The sequence below is a fragment of the Alosa pseudoharengus genome, unplaced genomic scaffold (genome assembly GCF_046254945.1).
Source record: "Alosa pseudoharengus isolate Yale_2024_CS ecotype anadromous, Long Island Sound unplaced genomic scaffold, YU_APseudo_1.1 YU_APseudo_1.1_scf_1, whole genome shotgun sequence".
Classification (NCBI taxonomy): domain Eukaryota; kingdom Metazoa; phylum Chordata; class Actinopteri; order Clupeiformes; family Clupeidae; genus Alosa; species Alosa pseudoharengus.
Window position 1 is genome coordinate 50,780,061 of NW_027468564.1, and position 21,879 is coordinate 50,801,939.

The 21,879-nt window shown below is 40.8% G+C and overlaps 1 protein-coding gene across 1 annotated transcript; it reads left to right on the plus strand.

Moving 5' to 3' along the window:
• The first annotated feature begins 7,232 nt into the window (after positions 1-7,232).
• On the plus strand, positions 7,233-17,964 carry LOC143119419 (uncharacterized). Its single transcript, XM_076280916.1, has 5 exons — positions 7,233-7,332; positions 8,250-8,376; positions 14,620-15,153; positions 16,875-16,982; positions 17,088-17,964. The coding sequence occupies exons 1-5, from the start codon at positions 7,233-7,235 to the stop codon at positions 17,962-17,964; spliced, it is 1,746 nt and encodes a 581-aa protein (XP_076137031.1).
• The last annotated feature ends 3,915 nt before the right edge of the window (positions 17,965-21,879 follow it).

Genomic DNA, 21,879 nt, shown 5'->3' on the forward strand with positions numbered 1-21,879 from the left:
GTACTTCCAGGACATCAAGATCTGCCCTTTGCTGATATTCTCTATCATCAGTGCTGCCACCCAGTGAGCGTTTGATGAGTGGTGGTGATGATACTATTGTGTGTGTGTGTGTGTGTTTGCGGGGTCTGGGTATAGTAAACACTTCTTATATGTCTTAAATAAATTGTATAATTTTCTACATACAATTACACAACATTAAAGGTTGTATTAGCGATGTCAGGCCCAAAAAAGGCCCAAACATAAATGACCACTTTCATCTAATCTTTCCTAACGATCCGCTAGCTGCCTGCCCCATAAGCAGGCCATCAAAAAAACACGTCTGTAGGCAACCTAGGCTCCGAGATCTGTACACAAAAACAATTGCTACCAACAAGTGTTGCCAACCACTCAAAGGCAAAATAAAGTGTTCCAACCAATAACCGACGAGATGCGGAGGAGAGTTTCAATTGCACGGGAGGGAGGGGGAGGGAGTAGCAAGCTAGCTCTCTGCTTTGTGTGAACATCAACAGAAGTGACGATACCCCGCAATCGCAAATACAACCTTTAATGTCTACGCTGTTTCTTGCCACTTTCATTCCTCTTCTTATCTTTCTTTTTGCACTTAAGACTCTAATTACTGTTTTTGAATGTTTCTATTTATTATTTCTATTTAACTTACTCTGGGAAGTTGGGGTGAGTCTACACATTTCATTACTGGTATTGATGTAACATCTTCTATCAAGTATATGACAATACACTTGTAAGTAATTGCATGAAAACATTTTTTTTGGGTCGATTTGCAAGATGAATGCTATCAATCAACTATAATGTCATGGAGCTATCATACTCGTTGTCTCTGTACTTGTACTGCACAATGACAATACTTGTACTGCACAATGACAATACATTTGAATCTAATCTGATCTACTGCACTGTGTACAGGGCCTAAGAGATACAGTAAGTTAATATTTTTTTGATTTGATCAGATCAGAAATGGTTAGTTAACATTACTGAACACCGTGATACTAATGATTACTGAGAGAGAGAGAGCGAGAGCACATGATGATGTCAATTGGGCAGGGTGGCAATGGGTGATTGAAGAAAGGAGTAATGAGGAAAGGAGCAAATATTGGAAGTGATACTGCACTTCTAAATGGACTTGTGTCATAGCTAGGGTGGAGTTGTTTTCAGTTGTTTCAGGCATGATTTGCAGCAAACTTGTGGGTGATTTGTGGGAAACAAATGAGTTCACTAGAAAATATTACCAGAAGTTTGCCAATGTTGACCCTTGGACGAGGCATTTCATGTGCACTGGTACTGGCTTTGGCTGGGGGTTAGTCTGCAATGGGGCTGTTGTCCCATCCAGAGGGAGTCTACTCTCACCTGCTTAAGAACACAGAAATCAGGTTTAAGTATCGGCCCTATTAGCCTCCTTGGCGAGGAAAGAATCAGTCAACTTTAAGACTTTTGCAACCTCATCCAGACACAGACAATTAAGATCAACATGCAGTATCAATATCTGTCAGAAAATATTGTAGGCTTAGTCTTGGAGGGTTACAAACATACTGTATGATGTCTGCTTGGCCATTTAACTAGTATCTAAAACTGGTAGTATTCTAGTTTTAACTGCACCCTGGCAACCACACATGCTCTCAAATGTCACACACTGTCCGTGAGACACACAAAACTGACAGATCTCACACAACCTCAGGTAAAATGACTTTTTTCAACACAAACACATATGATTATCAAATGTTGTTTCTGTTTCTATTCTCTACCTGAATTATGGTTGAGTCATGGTGTGAACGTGACAGTGTGGCTGCTGTTGCCAGTTAGCATAGTCACCGATATGAAAATAATCACAGAACAGAGCTATTTCGGCCTGATGTATTGACACCCTAATTTACAGCCTGTATAGATTACAGCCTGTCAGAGACTGACTGAAACAAAGTAACCTAAAACAATTTAAATGAATGCCATATTGACCATTATATACTGTATGCCTAAATACGATAATGGATCGATTACCTTTTCATGAACGTGAACACCTGAAAAAGCCCTATTATCAAATAACACTAGGACTAATTATTCAGACTTTCAAAATTCATGATTATTCAAACTTTCATTTTATAATTCAACATCCAAGACCAGAGAAAGGAAGACACATGCAGTTTTGTAATGCACAGAGAGAAGGGACTTCACATGAGGTCAAGAAAAGAAGAATGAGGTCATGAATGAGGTCATGAACCCTAACCTTAACCCTAATCCTAACCTAACCTCTAACTCTAACCCTAACCTTAACTCTAACCCTAACCCTAACCGTGACCTTAAACCTAACCCTAATCCTAACCCTAAATTGTTATGACAAAAACCGAATGACACTTAAATGACAAAAGCGTTATGTCATATAAACGTTTATGACTTGTTTATGACACGTTCATGACAGTGTCATGTCACTCATGTCGATACTGTCAAGTAAAGTGTAACCGAAGAAATGTTGGGGTCTTCCCAAGTAAGAGACAGTGAATTTGTGAGCCAGATAGGGCTTTATAAATGTTCTGCAGGTGACGAAATTTCTGCAAATTTAAAGATCATCCATGGGCTCTCATGTGCCTCATGAGTCATTCCCTGGCAAACACAAACACACACACACACACACACACACACATATGTATGTCTCTTTGTGGTCGTGGTGTAACTGCACGTTGCCTCAATATGTTTTTTTTTCTGCATCAATATGACGTACACCTCAGTGACATTTAGTCAAGATTGTTGCACAGTGGTGTAGCACAGCTTGTGATCCAGAAGCACACTGAAAAAGGATCAAGGTACTCAACATAACCCAGCTGCCATCCAGAGGTAGGCTACTCTTTATATGAAGATCTCTGTTCCAAAATGCTATATCCTCCATTTTAATGCATTTTCAGAAATATATTTTTAAAATGTTGTTTTCTTCACTCAATCAAAACAACACAACTGCACTTGATATACTGATATTACCTGAAATGCACCACTAAATCACATGACTTGTTTTAAAACATGGATTTATTCCGGTTTTGGAAAAGATCTCTTCATATGACATAGTGTTTTGCAGAACTAACAAAGCTACTTCCTTTCTGTAAATTTAGTTCTTTCTCTTACTTGTGGTATGACCTCTGTTAAGGCTCTCAGTTCACTTACCATGGAGGAACCATGGTGACTATATTTAAACATTTTTATTTTTTTTACTTCTAGATACTTAGCTGACATGAATACCACAGCTTCCTCAGCGGACCCCTATTTTGATGTCTGAGAATTAATGGCACAGAATTCAATGAAAATCATCAACTCCAACCGTTGCTGAATTGGTGCCTTTTCTGCTCTTACAAATACATAGCACCAGCACAAAAAAAATCATAATGGTAGACTGGATTGTATTGTATATGATTGCAGGGCAGGCAGAACATGCTTTTAAAAGACATGGAGGTATTTTTGGTGCATTTTCTCCTGAGTCTAACAGGTATGATACAGAGTTACATACAGTTAATTCACCATATGGACATGTGTGTGATACAGGAAATATATTATACGTCACTTCCTGTTGAAATAACAAAATCCAGACAGGTCCAGTTTACACTGTTTTACTGTTTACACATTTTCAAACTGTGTCTATTTTTCAAAACTCTACACACAACACCCAACTGTTCACACAAAATGCCTCAACTCACCTCACATTATAAACACTTTTGTCACTTTTGACCACCAGAAGTACATGGAGCTTTGAAAAAGCTCATTTTCCAAAGAAAATATATTATTGTGTGTGTGTGTGTATGTGTGTGTGTGTGTGTGTGTGTGTGTTTTTGGGGATGGGGCGTGGCATTGGACATGTTTATCCATAGGCCTATAGACCCTTTCATCTGCAGAAACATGTGCATTCCAAAAGCATTTCTGAGGCACAGAAACAACATTGAGCTAATGATAACTTGTGGACAAAAGACAAGTTTTACGTAAAGTTGACTTTCGTAAATCCTCTTGGAACAGATTGAAAGGTTATATGTGCTGGTCATATAATTAGAATATCATGAAAAAGTTGATTTATTTCAGTAATTCTATTCAAAAAGTGAAACTTGTATAATGTATAAAGTATTCATTCCACACAGACTGATATATTTCAAGTGTTTATTATGACCGCCGCGCAGCGAAGCGGCGGTCATATAGGTTTAGTCAGATTTTTTTTTTTTTTTTCTTTTTCGCATGTCCAAATTTCCAAAGACCGGGGTACACAAAACTTGGTGGGCATGTACCCCCACATGGATAGCATGGAACCGTCATTTTTCGTTTTGATCGGTAGCCCCCCCGCTGGACTGGACCCCCCGAAAGGAGGGTAGGCCAGACACAGTTCTCTGTGAATATCTTGAGAACTGTAGGGCCTAGGATGACCATTTTTTTTCCGTATATTTGCCTCCAGGGGTCATGTTAACCCAGTTCATGTGCACACATGTGCACAAACAGATACACACGCACACACACATTCACAGTAATCATACGTATGACCAGGGCCGGCCCGAGGCATAAGCGAACTAAGCGGCTGCTTGGGGCCTCCTGAGTCACGCGCATAAAGTAGACACCTCGGGTGCATACAATTCGTGCAGACACTGCATCAAGTTCAACAATCGGAAGAGACGGTAATGTTTAGACAAGTCACAAAAAAGGACGTATCTCTCTGGTGCCGAAAACAGAACGAAGAAAATGACAGAGGAGGAGAAAAACGAGCAAGATACAGGTATGTTTTGCATGATTATTTACAGTATGTTTTGTGCTTGAGGTAGCTAGCTAGCTGTCATGATCTAATATAAGCCATCACCAGAGCTAAATCTCCGCCATCAACAGAGAAATGTCTCCCATTAATATATATTTATCTAGATGTATTTCAGATGTCAAGGATATTGGGATTGTTTTGGATGTTCAATCAAGCATGTACCCTTGCTCTAGGTGGGCTTATTATGTCGTAAATTAAAGTTAGCTAGCTGACTGAAGTGGACATTAGCACTACAGTAGCTACATGAAAACGTAGCTGAAGGCAAATTTACCACAGAGGGATTGTTTCTGATTTCGTACCTGAAAGTGTTGATAGTTTATTACTGCTCTATAATATGTGACATAGTGGTAAGTCTGATAGCAACAACAGACTAAGCCCAGGCTCCCAGTCCCAACCCAACCCACTGACTAGTGCGACTCTGGGCATCAGTAACGTTCCAGCTTCATAGGCAAAGATGGAACAGCAGTGCGCTCTGCTCTAAGATCTTTGGAGAGAGATGGTAGTGTTTGAGAAAATATACCATGTTGGGTGGGGAGACTTCTGTGATGAAAATAAACTTACATTTGATTAAGATAGTGGCAAGTGATGTAGCGGTGCTACCCTAATATTTAGGCTGCAGTAGATCACCATGTTAAGCGTTCACCATACTGCAATTAAGTATACTCTTTTGATTATGCCTCATTTGCCAATAGAATATGAATTGTTACATGTGGAATTTATTGTTATTTGAGTGTAAGTAATTATAGAAAAATAAACTCATTCTGCTCGATCAACTATGCACTTATGCAATATTTTTTTTTTTCAGAGACACTGTTGAAGTCCTTTGGAGCACATCTCTACCTCTACCTAACTCTACCTACCAGAAGGTGAGGTTTTCTTGATGGCAAATGGTTACATAGCCTGTTAATATGACACGACACATTTAACATCGTTTTTTTTTAAATTTATTTATGTATTTATTTAATCATTGCAGGTTCGTCCACTGCAGAGTTGCAGATGCCTAAAAACCAGGAACGAAGTAGGAATAATTATCTATTTTTTGGGACATTTTATTTTTGATTATTAATGTTTGTCTATTTTGTTTTTATTTTGTAGTTGAAAATTGCTCATTTAATGCACATTTGCCGATTTGTTCAGCAAATCTGTTGAAAAACAAGTCATTAAACTGATGTACTTGTTTACAACAAATACAAATGCTGTTGTATTTTGTTATTTGTCAATTCAACTTCAGTAAACCACCCTTAGTGCTTCACTTTGAATATGAATGTTTCAAATAAATCTGTGATTTTAGTACCCTCTAAGATTAAAAGGTGACAGGGTTGGTGTAAATAACAACTATATTAATACATTGGTTTACCAAGCACATGGGGCCAGAAGTCTAGATTGGAGCCCCAAAAAATTTTTGGCATGTGAGCAAGGATGGATTACTGAATGTGCCTACCGAGCCCAAGAGGTCAAGGGACCCTGAACCCCAAGTAGTTGTGTGAATTCACTACCAATAAGTCAAAAAGCAAAAGGCTATGAATCTGAACAAATTTAGGTACTGCCCTTCTCCAGCTGACCATCCCAAAAATGCACCAGAATACAGGAAATCACATCTAACCCCCCCCCCCCCCCCCCCCACACACACACACACACACACACACACACACACCCACCCGTTTGTACCCACATTTGCACAAACAGGGTAGGGGGAGAGGGTCCTTATGCATCTGTGTCCAGGGGGACAGTAGTTCATAATCAGTCGCTGTATTAATACATAACCTCACTGTATTAATTTATAATATGACATTATAGTGTGAAGTTGTCAATTATCGCCAAGCACAGGTGACTGCGTTGTGGGAGGGGGCCCCCAAATCAAATTCTGCTTAGGGCCCCCAAAAGGCTTGGGCCGGCACTGCGTATGACACATACTCACACAGTAGACATATGTACGCTTCCATGCACAGGCACATACGCAGGCACGCACACACACACACACACACACACACACACACACACCCACACACATAACATAAACATAACACAAACAATCAAGAATTTCTCATAATTATGAACAGGCAAGATGGAGGTGGGGTTGTATAAAATGAATTTTACATGTGAAATCTATGAACTAATCATGTTTTGGTACTTGTTGTCTAGCAGATACCAGTGAGAATTGAGTGTGGATAATGCAATTTAGTGAGACAGTTAGAATCATATAGGCCTTTCAGCGTGATTTATTTTTGTGGAAAAAATGTGCTGGACTGGGCGGCGGTCATATTTTGTACCGCTCTGCGGTACATCTAGTTTATTTTAATTTTGATGATTATAACTGACAACTAATGAAAACTCAGTATCTCAGAAAATTAGAATATTGTGAAAAGGTTCAATATTGAAGACACCTGGTACCACACTCTAATCACCTGTAAAGGCCTCTAAAATGATCTCTCAGTCTAGTTATGTAGACACAATCATGGGGAAGACTGCTGACTTGACAGTTGTCCAAAAGACGACCATTGACACCTTGCACAAGGAGGACAAGACACAAAAGGTCATTGCTAAAGAGGCTGGCTGTTCACAGAGCTCTGTGTCCAAACACATTAATAGAAAGGCCAGGGCTTGAAAACGGAATTATTTTTCAAAAGTTCCGCTCCGAACGGTTCAGGTAGGCATATGTTTAACGTTTTCGTTCTTGCATGCGTTCCGCCACCAACATATCGGTCCTAAACCGGTTCGGAACTCAAATTTCCCGTTTAACTCTTCTACATAGAATAGGCTATAATTGCGCAAACATTTCAAATCCCGACTTTAAAATGACAAGGCGTGGACAGGCAAAATAGGCTATTACGCATAGGCTACAAACAATTTCCAAATCAGTTTCAGTAGCCTACGCTACGAGCTGGCCTAAGATCCGAAGATTACATTACAACAGCAAGACAAAATATACACATTTGGACCAAAGGTCCATTTTCGTTTTTTTTTTTCAAACTGCAGAAATCAAATTATTAGGCTGTTATATAGAGAACGAAAAAAAAAAACGTTATTAACCGGTTTTGTGGATTTCAGAATAACGTTTCTGTTCCGGAACAGTTGAAGACCATTTTGTTTTCGTTTCCGTTTCCGCTCCTCGTAAAATTCCGTAAAATTCCGTTCGTTTTCGTTTTTCGTTTTCGTTCCTTGAACCGGTTCGGAGCCCTGGTTCTAACCCCATTTCTCCACCCCACAGGCCTCCAGAACATGTTCCTGCTCACACATGGGATGTTTGTTCTAACCCCATTTGGCCATCCCACAGGCCTCCAGAACATGTTCCTGCTCACACATGGGATGTTTGTTCTAACCCCATTTGGCCATCCCACAGGCCTCCAGAACATGTTCCTGCTCACACATGGGATGTTTGTTCTAACCCCATTTCTCCACCCCACAGGCCTCCAGAACATGTTCCTGCTCACACATGGGATGTTTGTTCTAACCCCATTTCTCCATCCCTCAGGTCTCCAGAACATGTTCCTGCTCACATATGGGATGAAGTATGAGCTGAGGGTGGACATGGAGGACTGGGAGGGGGGCAGCGTCTACGCTCTGTACGGCTCCTTCTTTCTAGGACCAGAGTCAGATGGGTACAGGCTACATGTATCTGACTTCATTGATGGTGGTGCAGGTAAATCCGGCCTGTCCTCAGATATGGGATTCAAATGGGATATGTTATGTGTGGATGGGATATGTTACATAGTGCTGTGCCCTGGGGACATTAAAGTGTAAGTTCCATGTAAAATGACCCATAGCCCTGTTGTATAAGCTCACCACATGCAGCCCATTAGAAAAAGAATGAGACATTTGGGACAATAATAGGCCACTTAACACAGGCAGCTTAAAGCAGACCCATGGGGCATCAAAACTGAAACTGAAAGTAACTCCTCACTGCCCCATGGGTCTGCTTTAAGCTGGCTGTCCATAACTTGGCCTATGTTGTCCCAAATTATCTATTTATTCACCTAGGATGCAGATTGTTTTTCCTCTAACAGTACAGAAAGCACACACTTTTTTAATTTGAATAAAAACGAACACTACTTTCAGGTAATTCTCTATACCATAATGGACAGAAGTTCTCCACCTTTGATAGAGACCAGGATCCCTACTCCAGGGGCAACTGTGCAGTGACTTTCAGGGGAGGGTTTTGGTATCACTATGGTGCATATGCCAATCCCAATGGTGAATACAAACTTGGGGTGTTTTGGAGTGGATAGAAAGGGAACCGCTATTCACAGAGGAAATTCTCCATGAAGGTGAGAAGAGTCTCCTTGCCTGAGTCAGAGGACTAGTTACAGGAGTCTCCTGTTTTGGTCATGATAAAAAAACACGATTTCTATAAATGGATATCAGATCATTGTTACATGGACTTACATTGTTACAAACAGATTACTTATTGAAATTGAAATGAAATTACAAAATGGCTTTAAAAAAACGTTTATTAAAACCACACTACCGGTCATTTGAATACACTTGAAAGTGTCCACACTTTTATTACAGAAAGTGAGTTTTATTGCATGTTAAAGTTCTGCCTTTGAGTTCTGATTGAATGTTACTGTAAATCACTCGGAGAGCAACTCAGAGATTCCTTTTACTGATTTATCTTAAGTCTGATTATTTTAAATAAAGCAGCTAAATACTTAACGATAAAAGCCCAGAAAATGGTCTTTCTGTTCTGATATGAAGTGAATCATGGCTTTAAAACATTAAGAGATGGTATTAACGTGAAGTGACTGACATTGTTTTGGTAGTATCTGACAAAAATGTGCTCTAGGTTGGAAAGGAAAACGTGTATATTGTTATTAACTCAAAGGTTATTATGACACACACACAACCTGGTTGGACTGCTCAAGAGCTCCATGCTGTTGTGTGTTGGACTTTGTATTGATGATTTCTTTGTTTGTGCCTACTGTACAGTATGTGAAGCACCTATGTGTAGCTATACTATGCCAGAAAATGTGCAATATACTACCTTATTTAACCTATCTTACTTCACGGCACTGATGTGCTACTGGGAAGAACTCTGCAACATTCCTCTCACCCGGAGTTACACTTCCTTCAGCAGTGCATGACAGCGTCTGACGTGTCAGTCTCCCCTTGCATAAGGGTCAGCCATGGACATCCTGCTGAGAAAGAATGAAACACCATGCTGGTGTTTCAAAGACTTCTCGCATGATGGTATCACTGTCAAGAATGTTGCTGGTAGTTAGTAGTAATGGCAAAAACTGTGGCAATAAGTTAAAATAATGAATATATTTGTACATTTCCAATTCAGTGGGAAATTTAATTCAGTTCATGATATTTTCATGGGGTGGATTTTCTCTGTTATTTGAATAGAGATTAGATGCTTCAGACTAGGATGAAGTCGCTTACAGTAATGTTACTTGCTTTGACGTGTTTGTATCTGTTGCCACCTCCTGGACAAAAGATTGTAAAGCTCAATGTTTGTTTTTCATGCCAACAACCTCTCAACTTGGACAAACGGGGACAAACATGGGGTGACGATGTCTGCATGCATGCACAGTGTTTCTTTCCCCCCAGAGCTCAGACTGTGGAGACTGTGGAGCCACTGCTGTTAGGAGCTCCAGCTGGCTCTGGGAACTCTGGTGTGTTGTGTCCAGGCCGTCCATAGTGTCATGCAGTATTGTCCCGAGCGGAGTGGACCGCCAGTCTGAGTCAGTGAAGGTCAGAGGAAGTCTGTGCGCAGGAGGCACTTATTATGACCGCCGCGCAGCGAAGCGGCAGTCATATAGGTTTAGTCAGATTTTTTTTTTTTTTTCTTTTTCGCATGTCCAAATTTCCCGGGACACTGAAAGACCGGGGTAGACGAAACTTGGTGGAATTGGATCATTATGACACCCTCCGAATGCATGCCAAGTTTTGTGAACTTTCGTTCATGGGGGGCCTTGTATTAAAATAATTTATGTGTACATTTAGTGACCGTACACCAACAAGGATTCCCGGGACACTGAAAGACCGGGGTACACGAAACTTGGTGGGCATGTAACCCCACATGGATAGCATAGAACCATCGTTTTTTGTTTTGATCTGTAGCCCCCCCGCTGTACTGGACCCCCGAAAGGAGGGTAGGGCAGACACAGTTTTCTGTGAATATCTTGAGAACCGTAGGGCCTAGGATGACCAATTTTTTCCGTATGTTTGCCTCCAGGGGTCATGTTAACCCATGTGCACACATGTGCATAAACAGATACACACGCACACACATACATTCACAGTAATCATACGTATGACACATACTCACACAGTAGACATATGTACGCATGCATGCACATGCACAAACACACATACGCAGGCAAACACACAAGCACGCACACACACACACATAAACATAAACGTGTACACGCACACATGCACACAATTCAAGAATTGGCAAGATGGAGGTGGGGTTGTATAAAATGAATTTTACATGTGAAATCTATGAACTAATCATGTTTTGGTACTTGTTGTCTAGCAGATACCAGTGAGAATTGAGTGTGGATAATGCAATTTAGTGAGACAGTTAGAATCATATAGGCCTTTCAGCGTGATTTATTTTTGTGGAAAAAATGTGCTGGACTGGGCGGCGGTCATATTTTGTACCGCTCTGCGGTACATCTAGTTGTTGTTGTAGTTGTTGTTGATGATACAGTACATGGCCTAACCATGTGGCATTCATATGATGTACCCAGGGTTCCTACATATTTTTCATTTCAAAATTCCATACTTTTTCCATACTCAAATGTTCAAACTTCTCGGTAGATTTTTCTGACCGTATTCTAGATATTGTCAATGGAGTGTTCTACTAGCATTGTGAAGAACTGTATAATAATGTTTATTATTAACTTGTTAGCCCTCAGAAAACACTTTCCCATTGTTGGATACTTTTCGATGGGGAAGTGCTGTGTTGGAAGGTGCACTCACATTTGATACAACATACTACATATGTTGGAGACTAGTGCACTGCTGGCAGAGGCTTCAGAAATCACCGTAAACAGTATTATTTGTTTGCAATAACAGTTTATCAGATAATGTAGTATCCATGTCTTGGTAACTTTTACAAAATCAAAAAAGTCTACCAGTGTTTTAGCCGAAAATAGCAGAGCTAGGTATAGGGCACGTACATAGAACTGGGGTTTTGGATTTGGTTTTGGTACCAGGGTCCCCTTGTGGGAGAGATTTTTTTCTGAGGACCCCCATTCAATTGTATCTTGATGATGTGGACTGACATCTTAAGCTACACAACAGTAGGAATAGTTTATTATGACCTGAGTGAAGTGATTAGTACTGTAGATGCAATAGTCTGGAAACACAAATATTTCTCCATACCCTTGTTTCTTTTTTCCATACTTATCCAGACCTGGAAATTTCTAAAATCAAATTCCATACTTTTCCAGGTTTTCCATACTGCGTAGGAACCCTGTGTACCGCTTTGTGGTACATCTACTTTATAAGTATATGTTGTGCATTTAGTTTTACATGATGTGAATAATAAAGTTTGATGCATCAATACTTTTTCTTCTGTAGTGGCTTAAACAACACATCCTCTAGTGGAGATGGAATATCACTGCATGTAATTTGTGTGGCTTAGTATGGGAAATGTTGTCACTTTACTGTATGCTGTGATATTCAAATACTATATAAATAGTCAAATAGGTTTTGGGATTTTCAGATGTATTTATTGACTGTACTGAGGAAAGAGTAGTCTAATTGATCAGATGTATTTTTAAATATGACAAGATTGTACAAGAAAAACACAAGTACTGCCAACGACTTCAAATATCAACATTTATTTTATTATTTATTTCTTGAATTTCCCCTGGGGATCAATAAAGTATCTATCTCTATCTATCTATCTATTTCACATTCTGGAACAATCACAAAAGCCACTTTGATAGGGTATGGATTACATTTCTTAAAAACCTTACTGATCATTAAACTAAAACCAACACTTTACTGTGGTGTTCCACAAACACACACTCCATGATCTCTTGAAAAAATATCCTATATTAGTGTATCATCTTGAAATTCAGAGAAATAGAAAGGATTACAGGACATACACACACACACATGCACACACACAGAGAGAGAGAGAGAGAGAGAGACAAAGACGTGCGCACACACACACATGCATACACAGACAGACATGCGCACACACACACACACACACACAGACACTACACAATTAACTTCATACCAGTGGTTCCCTCCAGACTCTATGTGGTACCCCCCAGACTGGCACACTCTTGATTTATTCTTCTCTAACTTTGCCTTTCTATTTATCGTCTTTCACACTACCCAACTACCCAAGTGCCTATGGTGTGATCTGCAGAAACTCTGAGCCTCAGCCCAAGTACATTTATTTCCAACCTGCTCATAGAGCTGTCTGGGTCCTTAGGTTGAAGAAAACACAACTCACAGTAGCCTATATACCATAACATTTTATTTAGGACTGGGAAATTAAAAAGACCTCTTGTGCTTCAGGGTCCCCTCTCCCCTCTCCCCTCCCCCCCCCCCCCACACACACACATACACACACACACACACACACACACACACACACACACACACAGGACACAGGACTGCTGTACTGTAGATACTGCCGACTGGCAGCTACTTTCTTTTCTTGGACTGGGCTCATTGTTGAAAGGTAGGCCATTATTATTATATATTATTGTGCCGTTAGATTTGTCTTTTAGCGAACTCGTAGCTCGTCAGTGACGTCATGTCATACAAGCTGTTTGCGTTCTGTTTGTCAAGCAGCTGCTACCGTGTGTTAGTATTTGGCTATTTTTAGCAGTTGTTACTAGTAGTTAAGGGATAGACTGCACATTGACAACGGCAGATGTCCATAAATCTCTGTAGCCTAATATTCTGGTGAATTAAATATGTTGGCATAACATGTACAGATGGAGAGATGTAGCCTATTTCTTTACAAATAGTAGACCAGGTAATAATAGACCAGGCATGATTGAATAAAGACCATATAAGAAAATGGACAACATATCCACATCAGTCCCTATCAACACAAGTGGTTTTCATAGGTCAGGATTATTGGGCTCTAAAACAAATTGTCAACATTATAGAGCTACTATAAAATATTCAGTTTGCACGCATTGGATCAAATCTAGATAGATATCCAAGATGGGTCGCTATTCAAAATGTATCTTGTGTGCATGGCTATGTCTGTTGGCTGCATGCAAGCTGACTTGAGTAATTTATTTTTTCTCGAGGTGCTACTCAAAAAAATGCTTCAAGGTTTGCAGGTCTGCATTTCTTTGATAGACAGTGCTGCCGCTCTTTTCAATGACAAGGCCCCCCAAATACCCCTGGCCAAGCACCCCCCACCACATACACACACACACACACACACACACACACACACATACATTTAATTAAATCAACTGAGCTTCACAGCCTATGTGAAGAAAATCATCCTTTTGTGTCTTTTTAAAGGTTGAACGAACATGACTTGGCCAGATGTCAATATGGGTAAGACGGCAAAAAGGTGAGACATTTGATCAGCTGAACAGGGCAATAGATGTGTCAGATGAATGTGGGATCACTTATTTATGGCAAAAGAAATGGTCACTAATGTCTTTTTCAGGAGAGAAATACAGTGATTTCTGTTACATCAAAATATTGTCACTAAATTGTGACTAAAACAGTCATCAGTTTTGTTGGGTAGATTTGTTGTGTCCTATAAATTAATTTAAATAAATAGTTAAATAATACATATGTATGCATATAGCCTATAGGCATACTGTTTTACAGTTTGCTCCATTTTTCTGCTTTGTGTCTCTATATGATTGTTATCATATTTCCTTTATTTTCAGACAGGCGCTACAAAGAACTTTAGAGCGGTACATTTCTGAAACCTTATCCAGCATTCATGCCATCAACTGTTTCTGTGCCCAACAAGACAATTGGTCCCAAAAGAGAAATGAGGAGATAACACAGATGGAAACAATCCAGGCTGAGGCCAAGCGCAAAGGCTTTAGAAAGTTTCTAAAGGGCGTGATAACTGGTGACAGCGGACGTCGAGACCTGGAGAAGAAGCTGGGGGATGTTCTAAAAGGCACTCTGGAAGGGCTTGAGCAGTTGCAACCCTTTCTGGAAGCTGTGGAGAAGCTGGCCGTCACGTCACTCTATGTTTTCACCGATGACCACCACTTACCCAAAGGATTCAATGCTGCGGATGTCCGTTCAGTCATCATGGCTGCCAGGATGGCTGCCCCTCGTGTCATCCACTTCAAGAGGGACGACAAGGCATTCTTCTTACCCAGCCTGGATATTGTGGAAGTTCTGACATGCCAGCTGGGGAATTACATTAACAACTCAAAGCTGATCTGTGAAACGCTGGAAACAAGGTCAGGTGTCAAATAACATTAGAAGATTTAAATTGAATTGTTAACCTATTACAGTTTTTTCTGATTGATTAAGCACATCTTTTGTAACTATTGGCTATTTTTGCAAAACTCTACACACAAATAGGAAAACCTTTCACCCAATCAGCAAAACATTGTAGTTCTCTTGCAAAAGCTAACACACCTTGCTTAACTCTTCACACCTTCGTAAAAATGGTGTTTTCGTATCAAACAGTAAACACAAGCCATCACAATAGTAAACACACAATGTGCCAGCTACACACTGATGGTATGAATAAAAAACACATCTCCTGTCACAATCAACCTGATTGAACAAACACAATCAACCTGATTGAACTTTGACCGCGGCACGCGCAAGAGCGGCAAAATGGTAGCCTAGAAATCTAGACGCGCCCCTAGTGGGCTAGTCTAGCAACTCTCCGTTGGCTTGTGAGCTCCAGATATCGAAACTTCTCCGGGCCAATGAAATCGTGTATAGAGTCGTTAAGTGGGCTTAACATAATGATTGATGGCAGAGTTGCAACGGTTTGGCTTGAATTCCCTGCTACTTGAAAACAAATAAGATGGATGTTGCTGTTGGCGAACAGTGTGACACGAGTTAAGCTTTTATTAAGTTGGCAAACGTTTGAACTAGCCAACTAGCTCCGCTGGTGGGAAACGCATGGGACTCATAGCGCTGCCGCTGTCCTATTGCGTGCAGAGGGAATTTGAAAGACAACTGATTATCCCGCCCCTCGGACTGAGCACTGCGAACGGTGAGTGTCCAGACCCTACATGTTAATGTGGGTCTGGCTCGCCAGGCTAGCAAAATGGCGCTTGCATTGCGCTTTGCTCAGCACAGTGGCAGACCAGTTCTTGGGCGCGCAAGACTTTGACAATAATGCATTTCATAGCGCATACCGCGTGTAATGTGATAGGCCTTTAGACCTCTCAATGTCTTTTGTAATCTGATACTTCAGTGCATTTATTGACTGATGTAAAATAATCTTTATGTTATTAATCTTATTAGTTTGTGCTTGGTAAAAAAATGGGTTTTATTGCTTTCTTGTAGCCTGGTAAACCAGACCCTGGAATCTTTCAGATTAAGGGTCTGGCCACGAGTAATGAAAATGGCCCAATTCGAGGGGCGGCACCAAGCATGCATTTGAAACTCTCACTGCACGCAGTTGGATAACGCTACGACCAATCACAACAATTCACGGTGTGACGCCTAGCTACCAGCGGAGCTAACTGATCAATTAAACTCTTGCCATACCCGGTCGGCAAAACTGCAAAAACGTCCTTCTTGCAAAGGAACGATTTGAGGGCGATTTTCTGCTCCTCTTTTAGTTGAAAAGCCAAATCTAAATCCTTTATTGTAGTGGCCAAAGCCGTTTCAAACAACTGGTGTTCATCGGTAGCCATCTTGCAATGTTTTCTAGATGATTCCGGACGTCGCAGCACTGTCGTCATCAGTGTAGCTCGCCTTTGTCCCGCCTACACCGATTTGATTGGTCCCTATCGCTCGAGAGATAGAAGAAATTTGGATCATTGCTCGTGGCCAGAGTATCTTGCGGGCACAATTCAAATTGTGCTCTCGCGAGAACTCTGGATTTCCAGGGTAGCTTTCTTGAATAGATGCATTGGAAAATGTTCTTTTTTCATTTGGGCTATTGAAATGCCTGCCCCAATGACTTTTTTACCAATGTCATTTATATTTGCAGAGAGAAAAATACCAACTTCTCCGAGGATAGCTTCTCTGAGGATAGCAATGAGGAATTCATTCAGGAAGAATCCATTCTTGACCATTTGAAACAGCTAATAGATTTAAGGTAATCATATTTTTTGTGTGCTGTAAATCTAGGAACATGATTTCAAATTGCATGGTGGCACAATGAAAGTGAGCTGAAGACCCAAAGCCCTTGGTAATTTTACAGGAATGACCCGGATCTGAGGTTGACATTCCTCTTCCAAGACACGGCGGAAACTTTTATTGATGAGTTCAGCAAGCGTCATACCAGGATGGAGCAGTTCCTGTTTGATCTGGAGGAGACAGAAAAAAAGCTGGATAAAATGCAACGTGGTGCCAGTATCTCTAGTGTAGCTAGCAACTCAGTAGCGGTGGCATCGGGGATATGTTCCATTGTTGGTCTGGCCTTAGCTCCAGTGACCGGAGGTGCCTCCTTGGCTCTCACTCTGACTGGGGTTGGTCTAGGGGTTACCGGCGGTGTGAACAGTCTGGTCACTGGCATCACAGATGCAGTGGTCAACAGTCGCCATAGAAAGAAAGCTGATTATATCTTCACGAATTACAAGGAGGATATGGAGAAGCTTAGTGTGTTATTGGTGGAGGTAGCAGATTCTAAGGGATCTGTAGGGTCAGATAGGAAAGGCATTAGAAGGGCATTAGAAGTAGGGAAGGCTGGATATAGGGTTGGTGCCATTGCAAAGAAGATAGATTCATTAGTAGATGGTGCCTCGGCTGTGAAAGTCCTTCGAAGTAAGGATGTGGTTAAGATTGGGAAGGGTTTCAAAGGAACACCACTGGCCCTTACTCAGGCTGCACGATATGGCTTAATTGGTCTCAATGTACTTTGCATTGGTTTTGATGGCGTCATGATAGCCAGAGAAAGTGTCAGTCTGTCCAAAAGGGGAAAAAATGAATTTGCCCAGATCATCCGGTCCAGGGTAGATCTGTGGCGCTCCGAGCTGGAGTCTTGGTCTAGGATCCACGAGTCTTTGAGAAGAGGGACCAAGAGCTTCATGGATGTTATGGATGTGACAGTTTTGCGTGGAATTGCCCATCTACTTTAGTTTTGTAAATGGTCAAGACAACAATAGAGGACTTGGTGTTTTTTACACGTTAAATAAATATGTTTATGTAATGTGTAACGTGAGCCCAGCAGCGGAGAGCAGAAGTCGTGAGGACCCTTGGGAGATGACACGCCTGCCATGAATGTCCGGTGGTTACGGGTTGTTCTCTTGTCCCGTGTTTGGTTCAAGTTGTACGCGGTTGGCTGACATGAATCAATGATGTTAGGTAGCCTACTCTGATCTGATTGGGTCAATGACTAGGACTATCCGTGGATGTGCCCGAGAAGACTAACAGTTAAAATAAAAGTCTATCAACGTCAATCAGTCAACAGCGTAGTAAACGTCCCACCGTCTAAATTGCCTAAATAGGCCTACTGAGAAGTACTAAAAGTAGCCAGCAGCCAGACCAATGGATGTCTTAGCTGAATTACTGAGGCTAGGTGGGCCTGGTTAGTACTTGGATGGGAGACCTCCTTGGAAAACTAGGTTGCTGCTGGAAGTGGTGTTGGTGGGTGGCCAGTAGGTGGCACTCTTCCCTCTGGCCAAAAAGATCGATCCCAATGCCCCAGTGCTGTGACGGGCACACTGCACTGTAGGAGATGCCGTCCTTCAGATGAGACGTCAAACTGAGGTCCTGACTCACTGTGGTCATTAAAGATCCCATGGCACTTATCGCAAAGAGTAGGTGGTTCCCTAATTCCCTGTGAAGCGCTTTGAGTGTCGAGAAAAGCGCTAATTAAATGTTATGTGTTGTTGTTGTAAAAGTGACAAAGAGAAAATAGAATGTATTTTATCTCACTAGCACATTTGCACAACGTGCTAGGGGCTCACCTACAATGTTTTCTCAGTGATCTGTCTTTTGACCTGGCATTGGCACCATGTGACGCTATAGACACAATAGTGGTCTCACGTAAGTTTGTGAGTATTCACAAATATGGAATGTCAGTAATAATTTGGTTACAACAAAATGGAGTTTGAATAAAAGCATATTTTACAATCTGTGTCTCTTATGTTACAAACATAATACTGGTAACTATGATATCAAAATAATACTACTTGTTGACTACAATGACAGAGAATAACAATATTTCAAAGATATGTCAGTGTCCAATAAGGAAATAAATCATACACGATTGCATTAGCACTTCTATAAAGCAGTTTAAATATGCAGAATTTGGAAAGCATCACTAAGGTGCCTTGTATGTTAACTTGATGTATAGCATTTGGTAAGACAACATAATGATCATTATCTGCAATGAACATAAGAAATGTTTTCCCTTAGCGTCTGTGAGCAGAATAGCCACCCTTGCAACTGTAGGCCGGCAGGCCGCCGGACTCAGAGACAGAAAGTCTCACAGCCTCGCGATGTAACAAATTGCTTTACTGCACTAGTGTTCTAGCCAGGCACCGGCTAGAACAAGGTAGCGATGGAGCTTCTCAGACATTCGTCATGGCAGAGCTAGTGAAAAGAAGCAGAAAGCAAGTCATTTGTTGTTGGAGGAACAGGGAAAGAGGAAATGGCAGACCGACTGATTGACGAGGTTGTAAAATATATACTCTAAAGTTGTAGGTTAAGTACCTTGCTCAAGGGCACAGCAGTGGAAGTCGGGAATTGAACCCACAGCTTTCAGGCTATACTGTAGGTTTATTTGAAGGTCATTGTTTGTACTACTGCATTAAAGGTTGTATCAGCAATTTCAGGCCAAAAAAAGGCCCAAATATAAATGATCACATTCATCTAATCTTTCCTAACGATCCGCTAGCTGTCTGCCCCATAAGCAGGCCGTCAAAAACCAATAACCGACGAGATGCGCATTTAGGAGAGTTTTAATTGCACGGGAAGGGGGGGTTGCAAGCTAGCTCTCTGTTTTGTTTAAACATCAACAGAAGTGATGTATCCCCGCTATCGCTGATACAACCTTTAATATGATTGAAATATAATTTAAAATATTATACAATTATATACAGTATAGTAAAGTATAATACATTTAAAATAATAATACAACCACAACCACAGTTGGTAAAGCATATTTGAATCGCCTCGATGTCAATTATATACAGTATAGTAAAGTATAATACATTTAAAATAATAATACAACCACAACCACAGTTGGTAAAGCATATTTGAATCGCCTTGATGTTGCTCCAACTAGACTTTCCTTTTTGTAAACACATCTGCATGCTTCAGGTGGCTCTGTGCATCTGTCACATTTTGTCCATAGCATGTAATAGGTGATAAGTGGTTCTCCAGAACCCTTACAATGAAGTATTCATACATACCAAGCATCTTGACCAGGGGCCGTATTCACAAAGCCTTTTATCTTACTACTAGGAGTACTCCTAAATCGCACTAAAAGGTTTTAGCTCGAAGTTTTCTCTTAAAAGTTATTCACAACGCCTTTCAGACCTACTTTTAGTAAGGAAAAATGCCAACTCCTAAACTAAGAGTGAGTCTTCGTTGCTATGGATGACGTCATTACTCATGCACGAGCTTGACTGAAGTGACCACCTTGATTGGCTGATGATTGTAACGCGGGAATAATTCCAAACACCTCCCTTACGATGATGAGTGACAGGTGACAGGTCCGAGAATGCGAGCGCTACACAAGTAGTGTGAAGGACGGAAGATGATGAATAACTGAATGAAAAGGCCTAACCTAAATGAATAAAGAGTAAGACAAAACAAATAGCCTAGTAGCCTACGGATTGATGCAGTATCTTTGCAACATTATTAAATTAATCTGTCACCATATGCCTACGTTTGCAAAGAGGAGAACATTTGAATTTGATTCACAATGAAACGTTACATTTAATTTACATGTTGACAATGAATAGTTTTGGTTGTTGTTGGTGGCGTTATTGCATCCCTTTTATGCCTAGCCTACAATGCAAAATTGTTCCCTCGCGATTGGAAGTTCCTGTTGCCGCATACGCATTTCAAAACATCGCAACGTGAAATGCCACAAAAAACTGTTTGTGAATAGGTCTTAGTGAGTTAGGAGTCCTCTCGACTTCTTTTAAGCTGTCCCAGACTTAGGTGCTACTTTTAGGTCTAAAATGCTTTGTGAATTACTTTTAGTGAAAGAAATTAGGAGTCCTAAAGTTAGGAGTGACATGCCCATTATTTTTAGGAGTTGCTCCTAAATTCGCCACTTAGGAGCTACTTTTAGCCTTAAAATTCTTTGTGAATACGGCCCCAGATTATTATCTGTGAATTGTGTGATAGGTGATAGCAGACAGTAGGGGGCAGCAGAAAGTGAGCAGAACAGAACAGTGGCAACAAAGTTGATGATTTTTCACGACGTTCTTTATTTTCACCCTTTCCCCCGACTTCAAGGTAGGGAGTGAGGGTGTAGTAGTGGAAGCATTATATAAAAATCACACCAAGTGCACTTTAAGCTTGAATGCCTCTGAATCATGTCTTCTCCGTGTGAAGGAGCTCAGATGGCACACGCTCATACATGTACTACGTACCCATATTCTATGACTGTGTGCCCCGTCATCTGGGACAAAGGCATTGAAGCTTAAAGGAATTATCCGGAGTAAAATGCACTTTAGATCGATTTACGGATGATTGGGGGTGCATACGTTGAGTTGACATCAAAATCATGTCATTCGGATGTGTTTTGAGAAAGTTCGATTGTACTGTTTTCAGTCACAACTCGTAGCCTGGAAGTGAGCGGGGGATTTCAATTGCGCCGCTACAAAACGCTATTTTTATACCTCTTCACAATTTTGTCGCCGTTAAGAAAAAAAAAAAAACATAGTCCAGTCCATACAACTTCATTTCAATTTCGAAAGAAATACTGGACTATGTTTTTTTTTTTTTTTAAAAACGGCGACGAAATTGTGAATTTCCAGAGCGTGTTACAACACACTCAGCAATAAGACTCCTACGGACTTTCCCCTGAAGAT

What these genes read in the sequence shown, in the direction of transcription:
- LOC143119419 (XM_076280916.1), top strand. Translation starts at nt 7,233, where the DNA reads ATGGGGAAGACTGCTGACTTGACAGTTGTCCAAAAGACGACCATTGAC. An exon ending in CATTGCTAAAGAGGCTGGCT is followed by an intron (nt 7,333 to 8,249) that starts GTTCACAGAGCT and finishes TCCATCCCTCAG; the next exon opens with GTCTCCAGAACATGTTCCTG. An exon ending in TGTGAAACGCTGGAAACAAG is followed by an intron (nt 15,154 to 16,874) that starts GTCAGGTGTCAA and finishes TTATATTTGCAG; the next exon opens with AGAGAAAAATACCAACTTCT.